We start from the raw sequence: 20,852 nt of genomic DNA, 5'->3' as shown, positions 1-20,852 counted from the left end.
TCCTGGTTCCCCTGAGAGGTATCTGCCTTCCTTACCAGCTCTGAGTGACCTGAGGACATTGGCAGGCCTGACGGTGTCTGTGAGCCCAGGAGAGTGTCTGGCACAAACACGGTGTTTGAGAGAGTTTGGGGAATGAATGGACAGATGACAGTTAGGAACTACTTACAACTGGGCAAACATCTAGTTGACCCTTCTGTTCCTGGAGTGAGTGTCACTGGAGGGGGTCAGGAGCCTGAGCTTTCAGTCCCAACAACAGTACTTCCTTGCTGTGGGTTTGGGCAAGAGAGTTCCTCTCTCTGAGCCTCTTCACAACAGACATGATAATAATTGCGCCCTGGTTGCGTCTCAGGCTGGATTGAGAGATACAGAATCACCCAGCAAGCTCCACATGGCTGTGCACCTGGCAATCAGACCTCTGGCCAGTGCTGGACAACCAGCACTGGGGACAGCCAAGGGAAGCCAGCTTCTGAGAGCTTCTCCTCATATGTCCGATGCCAAGGATGAAATGAAACAGCCTGAATTCGAGACTCCTTCAAAGTCAGGGGATTGGGGGAACCCCAGGAGCATGCGGTCAGTCTGTCCTCTGGGCTGTGGCCAGCTGCACCTACCTTAAGCTTTTTGACACTGGTGCAGGGATCATTGGAGAAGCTCTCAGTGTCTGAAATCTCGATGTCCTCACCATACAGAACCCCGGTCAGGTCGTTCCTCACCTGCCAGCAAAGAGAAAGCAGAGGGTGGGTGTGCTGGCGGCCACAGGAAGGGCCAGTTCACAGGGGTCGTCCTGGGAAGTGGCTCAAATGGGCAGGGTGATTTTCTCCATCGACGCACAAAAGGAGTGGGTTTTATCTTCATTAAAAACTAGAGTGCCCCCTGGGGCCTTGGAGATCTCCCAGTCCCACTCTACACTTGACACGTAGGCATAAGGAGGCCAAACAGGGAAGGGGCTTACTAAAGTTGCCCAGGAACTTCCTGGAAGAATTAAGACAAGCATCCAAGTCTCTGGACTTTCATGCTGGTGTTTCATACTATCTCCAAATCAGATTAGTTAAGTACATCACGCTGTCTCCAAATCAGACTATTCAAATACTTCTTTATTTATATTTTGCATTATTTATTTGCAATATTGCTTCATTTCTAGGGTGAAGAAATAGCTGAGATATTCATATAGACAAAGTAAAACAGAGGAGAGAGTAAGGGGGTATGGAATCCGCCTGAGATGTTAAACATAACTATGTGTCTGCTGACACACAGAATGACTAACATCTATGTGCTTGGAAAGCAGAAAGCTGCAAACTCCAGTGTTCACACGGACTAGCCAATGTGTGAAGCAGCCTGTGTGGAAGGATACTAGGGAGTGGTGGGGACTGTGGCAAACTGGTGACTACATGCCTCACCTAAAGATGGCACTTGCTGCTCAGCTCCAAACATGCTATGCCAGAATGTTGGTCCAGAGTCACCAGACCTTCTGATTTTGGGGGGGTGAAATCAGAAATCCAGATTTTTATTTTTATTTATTTATTTTTTGGCCACGCTGCACAGTATGCGGGATCTTAGTTCCCCAACCATGGCTCGAACCTGTGCCCCTTGCAATAGAAGCAAGGAATCTTAAACACTGGACAGCCAGGGAAGTCCCTAGATTTTTAAAATACAGGATCTCCCATATTTTAAAATGTTGATATTATTTTCAATTTTTTTTAAAAAACAAAGTTAGGACCAAAACAAATAAATCTGAAATCTGTATCTGGCCCATGTCCATGACTGTATATCCTCTGACATAAAGCCATGGAAACGAGACTGTGTGTTTTAGTAGAAAGAACCAGGTGGGAGTTTTGGGACCCAAGTTCTAGGTCTTGCTCTGGCACTGAGTTGCTTGTGACCTCGGCCTCTTTGTGTAACCCTTTCCCTCTTAGAGCTTCAGTCTCCTCCTCTTCAAGAGAAGATGATCTTTAAGAGCACTTCTTGTTCCTACCCATTAAGATGGCTATTATCAAAAACCAAAACCCAGCAAGTGTTGATGAGGATGGGGATAAATTGGAACCTTTGTGCACTGTTAAAATTACCCATCATATGGTAATACGATCCAGCAATTCTACTTCTGGGTATATACCCAAAAGAACTGAAAGCAGGGACTCAAAGAGATATTTGGACACTCATGTGCGTAGCAGCATTATTCACAAGAGCAAAAGGTGGAAGCAACCCAAATGTCCATCAACAGATGAATGGAGAAACAAGTTGTGGTTTATACATACAATGGAATATTATTCCGCCTTAAAAAGGAATGAAATTTTGATACATGCTACAACATGGATGAACCTTGAAGACATTATCCTAAGTGAAATAAGTCAGATGCGAAAGGACAAATATTGTAAGATTCCACCTAGATGAGGTACCTAGAGTAGTCAAATTCATAGAGACATAAAGGAGAACAGTAGCTCCTAGGGGCTGGGGGATGGGGGAATGAAGAGTTATGGGTACAGAGTTTCTGTTTGGGATAATGGAAAGTTCTGGAGATGGCTGGTGGTGCCTCTTGCATAACAATATGAAGGTACTTAATGCCTCTGTAACGTAAATTTAAAAATGGTTAAAATGGTAAATTTGATGTTACCTACATTTTACCATGATAAAAAAAAAAAGCACTTCTTGTTTCAACAAGTGGTGGATCCTCCCAATGTATGTATCAAAATGTTTTGAATAATTTGGCCCTGAATGTCACAGGATGGTCACTGGGAAGCCACCAGCATAGAAGGGGAACAAAGGAGGTTTCAGTGGGAACTGCTGTATTTCATTTCTTTAAAAGAAATATTACGCAAATAGAGCAAAATGTGAACACATTAATTCTGGGTGGCTAGTCCATGGGTGTTTGGTGTTCTGTGCTTTTCTGAATGCTCGAAATACTTTGCAATAAATGTTTTGTAAAAAGAATGACACTGCCTCAGTCAGGGTGAACCTTGTCCATCCTTAGTTTTTACCTCTATTTTGATGGAAGATTGGGAGCTAGTTGCTTGAAAAAAAAAGCTGACTTTGCCATTACAGTTCATTTCTGCTGCGTCAAATCCTTTTTGCCTTTTTTAAAAATAAATTTTATTTATTTATTTATTTATTTTTGGTTGCATTGGGTCTTCGTTGCTGCATGCGGGTTTTCTCTAGTTGCAGTGAGCAGGGGCTACTCTTCATTGCAGTGCGTGGGCCTCTCACTGCGGTGGCTTCTCTTGTTGCAGAGCACAGGCTCTAGGCGTGCGGGCTTCAGTAGTTGTGGTGCACGGGCTCAGTAGTTGTGGCTCGTGGGCTCTAGAGCGCAGGCTCAGCAGCTGTGGCACATGGGCCTAGTTGCTCTGCGGCATGTGGGATCTTCCTGGACCAGGGCTCGAACCCGTGTCCCCTGCATTGGCAGGCGGGTTCCCAACCACTGCGCCACCAGGGAAGTCCCTCAAGTCCTTTTTGGATGCAGGTGGGGTTCCATTATTAGTTTTGTGTGTCATGAGGGTGCTGTGGAGCAACAACAATTATTAAACACAGAAAATGTGCAAACTCGGCCCTGCTGGAAGGCAACACAGCCAATTCACAGACTACCAAGACATGCACAGTCGAGCCGCGGCTCTCCACGTCCATGCCACCCAAAGCTACGGAAACTACTCGAACTCTCTTGAGTCTCAGTCTTTTCACCTATAAAATGGGGGCAATACAGCATGTAACTTACAGGGCCCAGCAAAAACACCGAGGATGTGGAATGGCTTTGGAAATTCTGAAGTTCTTTACACTGCTTAAAAGCTGGAATGATCATTTCCAGGCCTAAGACGCAGCATCAAGGCTGTCAGTGGCTTGGAGTATCTATCTGTGAGTAAGCGTGTGCATGAGAGCTGTATATAATTAACGGCAGAAAAAATATTTTACAGGCAGTCAGAACTCGAAACAAACAAAACCAAAACACCCTAGAGGTTACCTCATTCTGCCCCTAATTTCACAAATGAGGAAACTGAGGTGTGACTCCCAGGCCAGTGCTCTCTGAATGGTCCCAGGCTGGCTCTTCTGGATCCTGCCAGATGTGGACAGTTCCTAAGGCTTATGAGCCAGAACAGGTCAGAACAGATGGTTGGTGACATTAGGCACTCACTGATCATAATTTCAGCACAAAGAAGTCTGCTCAGCTTGAGCATTTATTCTAATGGACTTTTTTAGGGAAAGCAAATGGAAAAAAACAGTAATAAATGATATTTTAAAATAACCAAAGCATGTTAAAGAAATAATGCAATTGATCCACCTCACAAGGAAAAAAATCCACACTCCCACGTGTGGCTAGAAGGATCATTCATTGCACTGGTTAAAGATTATTATTAAGTAAGTTAGAAAAAAAAACCTTTTTTTTTTCATTCTGGTACTGCAGGTATCTCCTGTTTTACAGGGCCAATATCTTTTATCAGCTTGCTAAAAACTGCATTTCAGCAAACTGAATCCTATTTTTTACTCACCTCCACTATAAAAGCAGAAATATGTTCTTCCTGGAAAGGAGTGACACTTAATTCTCAAGAAAATAGAATACATTCACACATACACACATACTCAAGTATAGCCAGAGTCCCACTGGGGGCCTAATCTGCATATGGGGCCCAGGGAGGCAGCCATCAGGAGTCTGATTTGCTGAAAGGCCCCGGCCATCCTGGGAGGAAGGGGGAGAGATGGGTGCTGATGGGCAGGGAAGGGACAGAGAAGAAGGCTGCCCCATCACCTAGAAGGGAGGGTCAGGGCTGCCAGTGGAGTGAGGAAGACTATGAGCGGGGGCCCTGAGTGCTGCTAGAAGGGAGATTAGGAAGGGTTGAGTCCTTAAAAGCTGGGCCCTCGGGGCCAGCTCACGGGGCTGAGATTGCCTAAGGGAAGAACTCTCCCTGCTTCTGGAGCAATGAATCCCAGCCCTGGCCATCGGAGCAAATCTGAAAGGAGCACAGCTCACTCGGCACCAGGGAGAACCAGTGGGTCAGAGCTCTAGGAATAAATAATCGAAAATAGGCTTGGAGGCAACAGCTGTTGATTTTCCCCCCAAGAACTGGTATGGACTGTGGATGCGAAGTAACACCAGAAAGCGTGTCCCTAAAGCAGTGGTTCTCAAAGTGTTCCCCCTGGACCAGTAACACCAGCATCACCTGAGGGAACTTGTTAGAAATGCAGATTCTTGGGCCCACCTCAGACCTACAGGGTCAGACACTCTGGGGTGGGGTCCAGCAATCTGTGTTTTAGTCAGCCCTCCAGGTGATTCTGATATATTTTCAAGTTTGAGGACCACTGTCCTAAAGAAGGCAGGACAAGTTTTAAGCAAACCATTGATAATGGTATGAAAAAATGCTTTTTATGGCTTGGATATTTTCTGCTTGATTAGGAGACCACAATGTTTGGAGCTGAGGAAGGCAATTACCAAAAGGGTGAGCAGGACTGGGATTCACATTTAAAAAGGTGTCACATCTAGAACGTGGAGGGGACAATCACCCTCTGCTCTGCCCACCTCAGAGCACACCTGGAGTGCTGGGCTCAGTTCTGGGTGCATTTGTCAGGGATTGTGACAAAGTGGCTCAGCCTCAGAGGAGAGAGGTGTGGCTACGACAGGGACCAAGAACCCTTTAGAAGACCATGGACATGGTGGCGGCGGTGTTGGGAGTATAAAGGTCACAAGGGGTGACACCAGTGACTCCTCAGGAGTGGTGAGGAGTGACGCCAATTGGTGACACCAATTCCCAGTGCAGCCTTGGGAATCAAAGATCCAAATCCAAGAATTTTAACACTTAGACTCCAAGCTCTAGGGAAGTCCAACGTCTTGAAAGAAGTCAAGAACCAGGCAGAATCAGTGGCGTTGGGGGAAAGCTCAGAGCTGGGAGGACCGTCCTGCTCAGGCTGAGTGGCAGAAAATGCTGTCAGGTCAGATCAGCTGTCTAAACTGCGGGCCCAGTGGGTCTATACACGACCTTCCCTCCCAGCTGGTTCACGGGCTGTAGGAGAAGGGGTGACAGGGACTTGACACTCCAATGAAGGCATCACAATGGCCTCGCTCCTCCAACTGAGCGCACAGCCCCCATCCACAGGCTCGGCATTGGGGATACACAGCTGGTCCTGTGAGATGTAGGGGGAGAAGCGGACAGGCTGGAGAAGGTAAAGGGGATCAGAGGAAAAGACACGAAGCTAATGGAATTAGGAAAAGAGTATAGGTGAACAGACTCTGCGGGAGAATTTTCTGGCTTAGCATAACTGAGTCCATGTGACCCATTTTAAGCATAATGTGGGTCCACCCTGTTCTACCAGGGAGGCTTGTCACCACCTCTGAGCAGGTCACAGTGCCACTCCACCTGCAGGCCTCTTCCCTGCTCTGAAGGCTGCACCTCTCCACTCACACACCCCAGCTGCCCAGATGATTCTCCCTCTCCGGAAATCACCCAGTGATTGGGCTTATGAAATAACAGCATTGTGCCCCACCCTGAATAACTGCCATGTGGGTCAGGCTGTTCTTTCCACCCATGCTGTCCCTGCTTCAGGGTCCCAGGACCACATCTGCATGCCCTGCCAGGTTCCTGTCCCCCTGCAACTTTCTGCTGCCCACAGGTACGGCCAATTAACTCTCTCCCTGAGGTGAGATCCCCCACCGCAGCCTTGGAACTTCCCTTTCTCCAGCAAGGTAATGTAAGGAGCCTGAGGTCAGGAGGCCAGGGGTTTCAGCCCCCTGCCAGCTTGGCAAGGGGCCTTCTTAGACCTCAGGCTTTCAATCAGGGCTCCTGCTTCATTCCTGGGGCTGGAATTCTGTCTCTTGTCCAGTCACTCTCTGGCCTCTGGGCTTGAGTCCCTTTCTGAACAGCTACCTAGTGCCTGGTCATTCCAGGATGGGGCCCTGTTTGTTCTTCCCAGTCTCTCTCATTCATTCATTCATTCATAATATTGACATTTCTTCTGTTCCAGGCACCATGTGAAATAATACTAGGGTTCTGATGGAGAGCAAATCCATTCTTGGGTCTCTATCTAGAGGGGGTGAGAGACATTAATCAGATAATTACCCTGGTACCTACAAGACAAGGTGCTCAAGTTCAGGGGCATGCTTCCAGGAGAGGCTAACATAGAGAAGTCAGATCTAGGACAGAAGGTAGGGCAGAGAGAAGGATTCCAGGCTGAGGAGCAACACATTGCAAAGGTCCTACAGCGGGAGAGAGCTGGTAGGAAAACTAGAAGAGCTGTGCTGGTCTGAAGCACAGCATGGGCAGGGGCTGGGGGAAAGCTGTTGGAATGAAATGAGAAAGAAGAGGTGGACAGGAGAAGACCATGAGAGCCTCATAATTCACAGGAAAGATTCTGGTCTTCAGCCTAAGAACAGTGGGAAGCCTTCACAAGGTTCCAGGGAGAGGGTGGCATGATTAGAACTGTGTTTTAAAACCAAGACTCAGGCTGCTATGGGACCAATGAGGGCAGGTGCATGAGGGAACAGGAAGGCCATTGAGGCAGCTACAGAACCATCCACATGAGAGATTCTGGAGGCTGGATGAGGAGATGGTGGTGGAGGTGACATGAACTGACCCACTTGTGGATATATTCGGGGTAACTAATAATCTGTATTAGTCATCTATTGCTGTGTAACAAATTATCCCACAACTTAGTGGCTTAAAACAAGAAATGGTTATTATCTCACACAGTTTCCATGGAGCAGGACTGTGGGAGTGACTTAGCTGGGTGCTATGGCCAGGGTCTTTCATGAGGTATTTTCAAGATGTTGACTGCAGCTGCATGTTAGAATCACCTGGGAGTCTTTAAAAACTACTGATGCCCTGGCTGCATCCTAAACCAATTACAGTCCCCGAGATAGGACTCAGGCATCAGCACTTTTAGAGGTCTCCAGGTGATTCCAACATGTAGCTAAAGTTGAGAACCACAAATGAAGGGGTAAAAGCCACAGAACTGCCAGGCTCACAGCTAGGTTGCCAGCTTCCTAAAAGCCCCCCAAGTCACCTACTCCTACCTTCTCCAGGTTCTGGGCACCATCTTCCTTTACAGCTGGGACTTCTCTCCTACCCCAGTCAACAGTTATGTCTCATCTTTAATCCCCAGATCCTTCTACTCCTGGCCCCCAGCACCACGAGCAGATCCTGACCATGTCAGAAGGGAGAATGGTGAGAAGGAAAGCAAGGAGAAGGGAATGATGGAGAGACAGACAGTAAGAAAAGGAGGAGCAGAGGATTATTACAGCTGTAATTTCTCACATTCGGACCACACGTCCCAGGCAGGGAAGGCTCTGATGGAGCAAGTGAAATGCAAAGGGGAGGCGAGGCCGCGGGGACTATCAGAGACCCCAGGACACTTGGCTTCTGTGGCCAGTAGTTCCCCAGACACCTTCCCTAAGGAGGCCACTGCGCCAGCTGAGGAATCATCCAGAAAGGCGGAGATCCAGGTAAAGATGGGGAGAACCAGGTCTGCACCACATGCACTTTACAACTCTTTGAAAATTCTAATTAGGTTACGAAATGAACTTGAGAGCAAAGCGAATTCCCAGCTCTCCTATGGAAGCCGAGGTAACCTACTTTGTCATTCAAATACACTTGCTATATATAGCCCTAGATTGTGCTGAAGTGTCACTCCTCTTACCTGACTAAAGCGTATAATTATAGATTTACTTCTATTCATTCATGAAATGTGTCTTCACTTGATTAAACGGTTCATTCAAGGAAAATCCATTAAAATATGGAACATGTTAAAATGTGGCTCATTAGAGGCAAAGGGCACTGCTGTAGTTAAGATGCTAATTAGGATAAACAGGCATTTAAAACACTCAAACCTTTGAATAATTCAGGTCACTTTTACTGGGGCTGGAGCTCCCCAGGAACCACCATTAATTTAAGCTAATTAAAAAATTAGCCTGGAGAAGAGGAGACCAAGACAGGAAGTGATGGCCGACTTCAAACACTGAAGGGCTGTCATGTGGAACGGAGGGCACCTGGTTCTGGGCACCCCTGTGTTGGAGGTGGGGCCAATGGGTAGATGGGTCAGGAAAGCAGATTTTGGCTTAAAGCCAAAACGAACGTTCTAATGATGGGGTAGGCAAATTTGGTAGTGAGCTCCCTGTCATCAGAGGTGTGCAAGTAGAAGCTGGTCGGGATGCTGGAGAGGGGATTTTTCTTCCACCGCCAGTGTTTGTGGTTCTAGGAGAGTAAGTTTCAAAATCCCACTTGCCCCCACTCTTTGCCTTTTTGAATTTTAGAGTTGCTAAAGCAGTCCTCTGCAGCTCTGAAGTTTTTCAAAGATATGAGGCGTGCAGTTTGAGTCCCAGAGAAACGTATCCATGTGGTTATATTTCTACCTTTCTAAACCTGATGAGCACTCGTTGAAGAAATTGTTCCTTTTGAAAAATGGAGCCATCTAATTTTCAGATTTCTACAAATAATTTTAACCTATAGTTGGAGTTGAGTATAACTGAAACTTTTAAAAAAGGGTAAATACATAAGTGAACATGTATTAGCTCTACTGCTCATATGGGATACTTGCACAGGCACCGTGACATTTGCATGTTCACACTGCAGAGCCAGTGGGTTAGATGGTGACCGCCAAAAAGGTATGTCCAATTCCTAACCATCAGAACCTATGGATGTGACCTTATTTAGAAAAAGGGTCTTTGTAGATGTAATTAATTTAAGGATCATCCTGGATTACCTGGATGGGCCCTAAATCCAATGATAAGTGTCCTTATAAGAGAAAGGCAGAGGGAGATTTGGGACACAGAGGCATAAGGGAGAAGGCAACGTGAAGACAGAGGCAGACAGGAGTGATGTGGCTACAAGCCAAGGAACACCTGGACCCACCAGAAGCTGGAAGAGGTAAGGAAGGATTCTCTCCTTAGAGCCTTTCAGAGAGAGCATGGCCTCGCTGATACCTTGATTTCAGAACTCTGGCCTCCAGAACTGTAAGAGAAAGAATTTCTGTTGCTTTCAGCCACAGATTGTGGTGCCTTGCTATGGCAGCCCCAGGAAACTAACACATCTGGGGCCTCCTGAGACCTGGCAACTTGTTGGTTCAAACCACATTCCCATGGTTAAGCCCAGGCTTACTGTCCTGTTTACACCCTCACATCACAGGCTGAGTTTTCCCGAAGGGAATCTGGTTTCCCTCTACTCAATGGTCACTTGTCTGTCCCAAAGAAAAATGGTTTTTCTCACTTCCCCAGAGTTACCAAGAGCAGAAAAACAAGTGTGTGTGTGGGGGACGGGGGGAGGGGGTTGGGATAGGGGAGTGGTTCCCGGTTGGGCAGTGGCTAAGAATCTGCCTGCCAATGCAGGGGACACAGGTTCGAGCCCTGGTCCGGGAAGATCCCACATGCCGCGGAGCAACTAAGCCCGCGAGCCACAACTACTGAGCCCATGTGCCACAACTACTGAGCCCATGTGCCACAACTACTGAAGCCCGCACACCTAGAGCCCCTGCTCTGCAACAAGAGAAGCCACCACAATGAGAAGCCCACACACTGCAGTGAAGAGTAGCCCCCGCTCGCCGCAACTAGAGAAAGCCCATGTGCAGCAACGAAGACCCAATGCAGCCAAAAATAAATAAATAAAAATAAATTAAAAAAACAAGTAGGGGACCATGAGTGGCAGTGTCATGAGACATGGCCCCGTGGGGGGCCGCCAGCCTCATGAGCCTCAGTGGAGGGCTCAGGAGTCCAGGTCGCTGACTTTGTGCTGGTTCGCAGAGCTGACCACAAGCACCAGGGCTGTCACATCCCCTCCCTAACTAACGTGGCAGTCCTGCAAAGGGGAGGGCTTTGTTTTAGTTCCAGGGTCCAGCATCGTGCCTGGCATGCAGTAGGTGCTCAAAGCTATGAGATGAATGAGAGAAAGAGCGAATGCACACCGCGTCCATCTAGGCTATCATGTAGATATTCTGAGCCCGGGAGTTTATGCTATGTCTTGAGACGGTCTTGCAGGGATGAGGCAAATGCACAGGGGCTGGACCGCACGCCTCTGCCTGAAGACACAGCCGGCTGACATGGGGACCAGCCCTGGGCATGGTGCTGTGGTGCTCTCCTGGGGGACCCGTGGGGCCTGAGGGCAGATAGCGTTCCCTGGGACTGTTTCCGTCCCGCCATTACTTAGGCACAGGGCTGTGGGGACCTGTGACTTGAGCTCTGCCCAGATACTCACATCAAGCCCTTACAACAGCTCCCACCTGCTGGTAGGTGTACGATGAGCCATGGTGGCTGGAAACAGAGATCCCAACAGGCAGAGCTGGGCTGAGCAACAGGCCCCCACACCCAGGACCCACCCAAGACAGCTGCCTCCTCCTTTGCAGCCCTCACCACCATCACCCTATATGGCAGTCCTTCAAAGGGAGGGGTGGGAAATCCCATGGGCCACAGTCCCCTCCTCCCTTGCCCACCATTTGCTGCTCAGGGGCCCATCTTCCAGAGCTACATGCTATGGGGCAGGTACACACCCTGGATCCAACTGCATGGGGTGGGACAGATGACTCAGTGGAACTAGGGTTCTCTGGCTCTCAAATCCATGTTCCCATCAGCCAGCCTTTCACAATTTTAGAAATTCCGAAGAATCTTAAGTGTGATGAACAGAATAATCTACGCGCCGCACCCCCCTCCACCGCCACCCTGCAAGATGTCCACCTCCTTATCCCTGGAATGCACGACCTTACGTGGCAAAGGGGACTCTGCAGATGAGTTTAAGTGAAGGATCTTGAGATAAGGAAACCATCCTGGATTATCTAGGAGGGCCCAAGGTGATCAGAGGTGTTTTTATAAGGGAAAGAGGGAGGTAGGAGAGTCAGAGCCCAAGAAAGAATGATGACAGAGATTTGTTTGAAGAAACCACACTGCTGGCTTTGAAGATGGAGGACAGGGCCAAGAGCCAAGAAAAGCAGGCGGTTTCTAGAAGCTGGAAAAGGCAAGGAAACAGATTCTCCCATAGTCTCCAGAAGGAACCAGTCCTGCTGACACCTTGATTTTGGCTCAGAGAGACAGATTCTAAACTTCTGAGCTCTAGTACCATAAGATAACAAATGTGCTATTTTAAGCCACAAAGTTTGTGACGATTTGTTCCAACAGAATAGAAAACTCACATAATAAGCTTTGGCCTTGAGATCCTGCACATCCTCAAACACCCCCTCACACAGAAAACTTTCCCTCCTTCCCAAGCTAGTGGTGACCCCTCCTCTAAACTCCACAGTCCTGTGCTCAAGGCCACTCTCCCTGGCTAAAACAGAGACTGTCCTGAGAGTCTACATACCCTCCATCTGAGACCCCGGAGCCCAGCACAGGGCTGCCTGAGGAAAGGGGACCAGGCCCAGGCCCTCTGCTTGGATCATGCACAACACCCCACTTTGGACTCCCCAGCCAGCAGTCTTCCCTCTGCTAGCAGTTCCAAGGAGCTCACCACTCTGTGGGTGGTCAGTGAAGTCAGGCTACACTGAGCTGTTGGGGAATGAAATTAGCCTTCAGAACCTTGTTGCTTTCCTGTGACAAAGTGCCTATGGCTTTAATTGCAGCAGACTCCTGAGACCAAACCAATATTTACAGAAAGATTTGGATATTAATAAAACAGGAATATTATCCAGTTAAGATGATGAACACAAACCTCTACAGGAAATCAACGAGATGCAAAGTGCACCTCTGACACCAAAATAGAGGAGGGCTATTAGAGAACTCACACGTGTGAGCACTAAAGAATGCAGAACGCAGAATCCTTCTCCTGTTTCCTGAGCCCCATCCCTGCTCCCCGTCACTCAGGGTATGGGGGGACGGGAGGGAGCCAGGTGGACAGGAGGTCCAGGTCTGTGGGACACCCCACCTGGACATCCCAAGGAGCTGTCACTGAGTCTAGGGGAACAGCGTGGCATCTGGGCCTCAGGGGAAGGGTCAGGACCAGAGGGGGAAGCCACCAGGAAATAGATTTCAGCTCCCTCAGAGGCAGAACTTTCTAACAAGAGAGCAAGCCAAGGATGGAAGGGCCTCCCCCACACTGGAGTGAGCTCTGCGCCACTGCAGGTGTGCAGGCAGAGGTGGGGTTGCTATGGAAGGGATTCAGGCATCAGATGGAGGGGCAGAAGAGACGGCTGGATCCCCAAGGAAGGTCTGGGATTCTCAAGCCTGTACCCCAGTTAGGAGGGACATTTGCTGAGGGCAGCCCAGGAGGCACATGTTCACCCCTGCAGGAACAGGACCATTTCAGGCAGCTCCATAAGCTGGATAAGCAACTGGATCCAAGCGTCCACCCTCTCACTTCATGGTAGAGCTTAAAGGACTCCTCTCAGAGACCCTGGGGCGTCACTGCCTTTTTTATGCGCAGCTTTCTCTGCAGTTCTATATTCCAAAGCAGGCTCTTTCTCCTCCACTCCAGTGTTCTGCCTGGACATCCTACCTACAGCCTAGCATTTGAAGCCCTCCTTCTTTGCCTACCCGAACTCCCTTCTTCCTCCAGGACTGCAGATTTGGGGTGTAGGTGGGGCGAGGAAGTGAAGACATAGGTGCAAACAGCTCCCCAGAGCCTGCCTCTCTTCCCTCCACTCTTCCTTGGCCCTTCCTCCCACCCCTCACTCAAAGCCTTCAGGGAGCAAGCAGGCTGTAGGGGGCATGGCAGGATCACCCTGGAGTGAATTTCATCCTCTCACTATTACATTTAGAATGTATAAACAACAAGGTCCTAATATATAGCACAGGGAACTATATTCAATAACCTGTGATAAACTATAATAGAAAATATTAAAAAAAGAATGTAAAAAAAACTCAAACAGATGAGGGTCCTGAAAGGTTAAGTGACTTACCCAAGGCCTTACAATTAGTAAGCCAGAGGGCTGAGATTCAAACTTGTGTTTCTCTGCCTCCAGAATCCAGGAGGGTTGGGTGGAGGAAGAAGAGAGGAGGGGCTGGGGGGCAGCACTGACCCCACAATGCTGGGACCCACAGTGACAGGACCCAAGAAGGGCTTGGTTACTTGAGTGTCTCCCCCAAGACTGGGAGACCTGGAGGGTTGAAACTATGTTGGGGCCTCTTCATGTGCCCATGTGGGACATAAATCAAGCAACCAGAATATTCGGGAGAGAGAAGAGGGCAGAGCTGGGCACATCCAGGGAGCGGTGTGTCAAGATCAGAAGGTGAAAACGATGAGGAGATGGGCAGATGCCCAAGATGCACTTCAGCTCCGGCCCCAAGGTCACTGCAAAGGGAGCCTTGTGTCCAGTGGGCAGAGTTGGCGCTGCCACCCTCAGGCCCACTCCCCACCCCTCTGAGAGAGGGGTCGAGCTCAGAACGGGCCCGGCTGCTACACCAACCCCCCAGCCCCCATTGGACAGTGGGGGAAACTGAGGTCCTGGGAGGGGTAGGGACTTGCCCAAATCACACAGCTGTCTAGGGGCAGAGCTGGATTCAAACATAGTTTCCTGCCTCCCAAATGTTGCCCAAAGCCGTGTCTTTAACAGCAGCAACAGAACAGTAACCCTGCAAAAAGCCACCAGCTGCAGCCCTCCAGGACCCTTTCCCAAATCCCTACAAGAGAGGAGCTGCTTGAGGGCACTGCCCAGCCCCGTTCCTCGGTGTCCAGCACCCAGCACAGGGCCTGGCACAGAGCAGCTGCTTCGCAGACCCTGCACATCAACCACCCTTCGGTGCAGAGATTTTAAGAGTAGTGGCTCCCAAGCCTGCTGTGCATGGCATCTCCCTGGGAGCTTTGCAGAAATACAGATTCCTGGGTTCCACCCAAGAGAGCGATTCTGACTCTGGTATGAGAGGAGGGGGAGGGAGGCCAGGAATCTGTGTTTGTATAGAGCACCCTGGGGTCTTGGTTACACAGCCAGATTGAGGACCAATGATGCCCTTTTAGCTGCCCTGGTCTGACCGGCCCTTTAGTCTAAACTCCCTTATTCCCAAGGGCCCTGTGATGGATACTAAGGTGCACGCCTGGAAACTTCCATTCTCCCAGCTGCCAGAAGCGGTGGCTACTGACAACTCACAGCTGTATGTCTCCCTGGGATTTGCCCTTGACTAAAGGGGGCAGCCTTGTCCAAGGTCACACCCCCTCCCCAGAGCAGCCCGCGCCCAATCACCAGCCCAGCCTCTTGCCTTGATTTGGGACATCTCTGAAGGGCCAGCCCAGCTCCAGAGCTCCCCACAGCCTTGGCTGAGGCCTCTGAACTTCTTCTTCCACCTCACTCCCTGCTGTGAGCATTCCCCAATAAACCTCCCGCACATCTCAGCATACCTTTCTAGGGAACCTGACCTAGGCCAGGCTCACCCATGCGTGCCTTGGCTCAGCCCAAACCAGTGGTTTGCCCCTCTGTCCTTAGCTGAAGACACCTCCTGTGCTGAGATCTCACGGACAGCTGCTTGCTTTGGGGTTCTTCTGTGCAGGACCTCGTATCAGCTCAGACAAGTTGCATCCTTTTGACTCAAAGACTTTAAACTTGTCCAAGTAATTTCTAAACTTCACAGAAAGTCTGAGAAAAGGGGGAAAGTGATACAATTACCCATATTCCCAATACACTAGCCCAACTAGTATAACTTCTTGTGTTGGCTGCCATCACCCACACCCTCCAGCCTGCCCTCTGCTACTGTACTTCTGGAATTTGACTTTTATGTATGGCATCACTTGAGCTCCCTTGTCCTGTGACTTCCAGGTAGGCTTGGCCAATAGGAGGCCCTGGCAGGAGTCAGAGGGCTAATGGGAGGTCCTGGCAGTGTTCAGAAGGCCAATGGGAGGCCCTGGCAAGGGCCTCGCTCTTTCCCACAGCCCTGCTGTAAACTACGGTCAGCCAATGGGAGGCCCTGGCAAGTGTCAAGGGTAGGAAGAGAAAGAGCTCAGGGTATTTCTCCCCACCTGCTCCCTGGCTTAGTTACAGCCCTTGTCAAGCAGCCCCTCCTCCCAGCTCCAGTAACACTGCTCCCTCCCCTTGTCCTCCAGGGCACAGCGGTGGTCCTGACTCCCACTGTTGCTAGTCCCCAGTGCTGCATTTGCCATGGTTGACTCCCCTGGTCCTGTCCAAAGTACTTCCTCACTATTTAAGCCCCATTGCAAACAGCCTCTCCCGCATGAAGTCCTTCTGGATTTTCCAATGAGCTGTGCTCACCCCTCTGAATGCCTGCATTCTCTGCTCCTCCCTCCCAGGCCCACACTTTCTTGGCCCTGTTCTGGAGGAAATGGGAAGTTCCTCAGGTCATCCACACCTCCACAAGAGCACATAGCACGATGTACCCTTGGCCTTAGTGAGGCAGCTAGGGGAGAACGCCACAGTCTCAGGGACTGATGGAGAGGAGCTAAGCTGTCAACAGCTCCTCCAAGGTCAGGAAAGACAGTCTGTCCTTGCCCTGGCCTGGAGCCCGAGGAGCCAGCCCCAGCCTGGAGAGGTGCTGAGTATGTGTCCTGGGAGGGAGCTGGCGGGTCTGGTGAGCCGACCATGTCCGGGGGTGGACACTGCATCAAAGTGCTGAGCAGGCCAACAGCCCGGGAGTGGGGCTTGAAGCTGTGCTTAGCTAAGCAGTTTTTATAATGTACCTTCCTAGGGCAGTATCCAGATTCCAGGGAACAGGTATCCACTCTGCAGAGGGGAATTTTCCAAAGGGGACCAGAATCCTGACGCACTGTGGTTATGGTTATTGTCATGGCAATTAACCTGTCCAGCTGCCCCTGGGCTGAGAGCTCCTATAGGGTGTGAGGCTCTGTCTGAGTCCCTGATAGATTCCAGCATAATGGTCTGGCTCAGTCACCACTGGCTGAATGAATGAATGAGGCCAACAGGACACTCCATTCATCTGCCTGTGGTGAGCATCACTTATGCCTGCTGCCCAGTGTTCTGAGAAGAAGGCTCAGGAAGCACCTGTGCTTCATTTGTGCTGTAGGGTATTAGAGAAGTTGAAGGGTTCTTAGGCAGAAATATCAGAATGCTCTAGAAAGGAAGCCACAGAGCAAAAGTGGAAAAGGCTGCACATCTGTGATACGTGAGAAAGGTAACAATGACAGCTCATGTTTACTGAGTGCCCATCACACGCAGAGTCCCTCATACATGTCATCTCACTCCTCTTGACCACTGGAATAAGCCCAAAAGGTAAAATTATGATCAGTTTATGGGTAAGTAAAATGAGACTCGGCAATGTTCAGTCAGTTGTCCAAGGTCACAAAGCTGGGAAGTAATAAACCTTTGATTTAACTTCAGTCTATCTCTTTCCACAGCCCTGCTGTAAACTACGGTCAGCAAATATTTTCTGGAAAGGGCCAGATAATACATATTTTAGGCTTTGCAGGCCATACCATCTCTGTCACAACTACTCAACTCTGCCTTAACATTGCATGAGCAAATGAATGGTCATGGCTGTGTTCCAATAAACCTTTATTTACAAAGCAGGGGGCTGGATTTGGCCCACTGGCCCACAGTGGCAGACCCCAGCTCTGAACCCACAACAGAGAGCCTGTGGTTCTTTTTTCCCCTCTAGGAAGGCAGTGGGAGAGAGGAAAGAGTACAAACTGAAATCAGGCAGTTGCAGACTGAATGCTGGCTCTGCCCCACGCTGGGCCACCTCGGGCCAGCAAGGGAACACTTAAGGTTGTTACAAAGGTTAAAATAAGCTGATACATGCTGTGTCTACCATGGCTGAGGTTCAGTCAATGGCAGTGTTTAGTATCAAGGTGATACTGAGGTTGGGAGAAGGGAAGGAAGGGCTGCTGGTGCCCCTGGAACTAAACCCTGATGGGTGCATCTTCTCACAAAGGCTGGCTACTTTGGGCTTTCTGCAGGAGAATGTTATTCTGCACCCCACGAAACCCCAAAGGGAATTCACAGGCACCCATGGTGGGAGGAATCTTTGTACTGGCCCCGGAAGGAGCAGATGTGTAGTGCTTGGTGACTCCCCGACAAGGGTAGGCAGGCAGCTGTTCCCAGACTTGATATGGCAAATTGTGTGATGTGCTGTCTTCCTGAGGCGGCCAGCCAAGCAGTGATGGGGGCCTCTGTCACCCCCTCCCCCACTGCCTGCTGCCCACGTCTGCTGATTCATGCGGGAGGGCCTGGGTGTGCCAGAAGGAATCCAAAATGGCTCTAGTGCAACACAAGGCTTTGGAAGAAGACTGAGGACCTGGGGGCAGGAGGACAGTTCTTTCTCTGTTTCTTTTTGAAGGTCATAACTTTGGCACAGAAAGGAGGATGTGGGGAAAATCCATCAATATTGCTGGAGTCCAGGCTATGGCTTATGATGCCAGATGATGAGCCCCTGGAAAGGGATGGCACTCACTGCTCCAAGACTGGCAACACCATGTTTGCTGGGAGAATTTATCCATCTGATCAAGAGGATGCTAAACTGAAATTTGAGAGGGAGAGGAAAAGTATCCAGGAAAAATATAAAACCAGATATGATGAGGGCCCGTATATATAAGGAATTTTAAAAGGGGGCCACAGAAAAGGAAATGCTCAGGAACTGTCATGTATCTGTATACCAAAGTACAAAGTATGGGTAACAGTGTTAACTATGAAACTTTTGGGAAAGATGGTAAAGCTGAGCACAGATGTCCAACTCCCACCTAAACTACCTCCTTCTGAAAGTGACAGAAAGGACCAAGGGAGTATAAAAATAGGGGAGATCTGCTTCAGCATTGGAAAATAGGAAAGAGTGCCATCAATATGCCACCAACTTTGAGGAATTTCTGCTGGGTACAGTGCCAGTGGAACCAGATTGAAGGCTGACTCACAGCTCTCCTTCCTGGGAAAGCAGCATGGTGCTGCAAGCAGGGCGGACGTGCCCACAGGACCCATCTCACAGCCTTTGCTGGCGAGTGAATGAGTGCTGGAGCCACAGGACAAGTACAGAGCCCACCACGGGGAGCCCACCTCTCACGGTGCAGCCCAAGAGCCTTCAGGAGTGGCTGGGCCATTAGATCCAAGGACAAGCAAAGCTTACCCAAGCCTGGTTCACCCATGATAGGCCTGGATGTCTCCCAGACACAGAGGGCAGGAGAACAAGGAAGAGACCAGGAGGGATAGGACATATCGGGAACAGCTGTGCACAAAGTAGAGAAGAAATGCACACAGCACAAAATGACTCCCAACCCCCCAGGCTGCTTGTCCCTGGCTGGTAATGTGAACTTTCATCACCCAGTCTTCCAGATTAATATCCGAGGTGAAAAATCTCATAGCATCCAGATAAAGCAATGAGGGGGCCCCAGGAGAAGTAAGCAAATACCAGGTCAGGGAAGACCTAAAATGCACATGTAACCTATAAAAATCTTCTGAAACATAAAGGAGACAAACAAGGAATGCACACAGAGGAAGAACATCACCTCTAAAAAGATTCACTATAGGAACCAGAAGTAAAATGTATTGTCTGTTTTGTACTTCAAGAAAGGTAAAGAAAACCTGGCCTCTAAGATGTAAGAAATGGAATATGCAATAGAAGAGATTGAAACTAAAAGCCGGTAGAGCTAAGATGATAGTGACAGGAAATGAATAATATTATGAGAATTTTGAGAGGCATTAGAAGCAGTAAAGGACAGAATTTAATTGTAGAAAACCAATGGATGTTGTGGAATACAATGGTGAGATGTTTTCTCAGAACATACAGAACAAGGATTAAGATAAAAATGACCAGAGAGAAAATAATAACATGGAGAATAAACGACAGAGGCACACTCATAAATTGCTGATACTTCTAAAAAAAATACCAGAACAAAAGAGTCTAATATAATTAAAGATATATTACAAGAAAACTTCTGCAATCTAAACACTGATTCTTCAAATAAAAAACAGTAATCATATTTTAAACAAAATAGACAAACATCTGACATGAGCCATATTTTCTTTTTTAATTCCAAAGATTAAGAAAGAAACCCAAAAGCATCCAGCAGAAGAAAAAAAAAAGACATCTACAAAGAGATCAAATCAGATTGTATCAGACTTCATTACAACATTGATGTAATGTCTAAAGAGGTTTGAGGAAGAATATTATGATCATAGAAATTTATACTTCATAGGAGAAGCAACAGAGAGAGACTGCGGTCTATGTAACAGCATGGTAGATAGAAAAACCATATACCCTTCCTGAAAAATATTACCGAAAGATGTATGCATGCCACAGAGAGATAAATCAAAAGATACAACTCATGAAAGATATGTCAATAGAAATTGAAGCCATATAAATATGGATCTGAATCTTAAAAATCATAGTTATTATAATATAGTTTTAAAATAAAATCAGTATTTCAAATAACAACTGAAAAAGAATATCCACAATGTAAAGAACAAGGTCAAGATAGAGAACAGACTTGTAGCTGCTAAGGGGGAGGGGGTGGGGGAGGGTTGGATTGGGAGTTTGGGAACAGCAGATGCAAACTACTACATATAGAATGGATAAACAACAAGGTCCTATTGTATAGCACAGGGAACTATATTAATACCCTGTAATAAACCATAATGGAAAAAATACGAAAAAGAAAATATGTATATATATAGCCGAATCACTTTGCTGTACAGCAGAAACTATCACAACACTGTAAATCAACTATACTTCAATAAAAAAATAATAAAGTCAAATAAAAACTCAAATTATAACAATTCAAAATTAGAGGCAGTGAGGGATGGACAGTAAATAAACGTGCTAATTTCTGTAGCTAACAATAGATATTGCAATTTTATACTGGTACTTAGAGAAGTAGATGCCTAACATTTTAAACTGAAAATGCAATTATAGAATAGTCTTATTAAAATGAGGATGCTATATTATTTAGCTGAAAGTATAGGATTTGGCTAAAGCTGTAATCAAAGGCAAATTTATTGCCTTAAATACATTTGATAGCAACTAAAAAAGAGTAAAAACTATATATGCAAATCAAGTAGTTAGAAAAAGAATGGCAAAACAAATATAA

At 48.1% G+C, this 20,852-nt stretch overlaps 1 protein-coding gene across 3 annotated transcripts in view; it reads right to left on the bottom strand.

Moving 5' to 3' along the window:
• The window catches only part of GABBR2 (gamma-aminobutyric acid type B receptor subunit 2), a 364,244-nt gene that overhangs the window by 187,188 nt on the left and 156,204 nt on the right, over nt 1-20,852 (bottom strand). For all 3 annotated transcript variants that reach the window (XM_082468617.1, XM_082468616.1, XM_082468618.1), the window contains exon 4: nt 609-710. In XM_082468617.1, coding sequence (XP_082324743.1) covers nt 609-710 — 102 coding nt within the window. The remainder of the gene's footprint in view (nt 1-608; nt 711-20,852) is intronic.

This window comes from Balaenoptera physalus (genome assembly GCF_965194825.1).
Source record: "Balaenoptera physalus genome assembly, chromosome: 7".
Lineage (NCBI taxonomy): Eukaryota > Metazoa > Chordata > Mammalia > Artiodactyla > Balaenopteridae > Balaenoptera > Balaenoptera physalus.
Note: the sequence above shows the minus strand (reverse complement) of the source record. Positions and strands in the feature narration are given on the sequence as shown.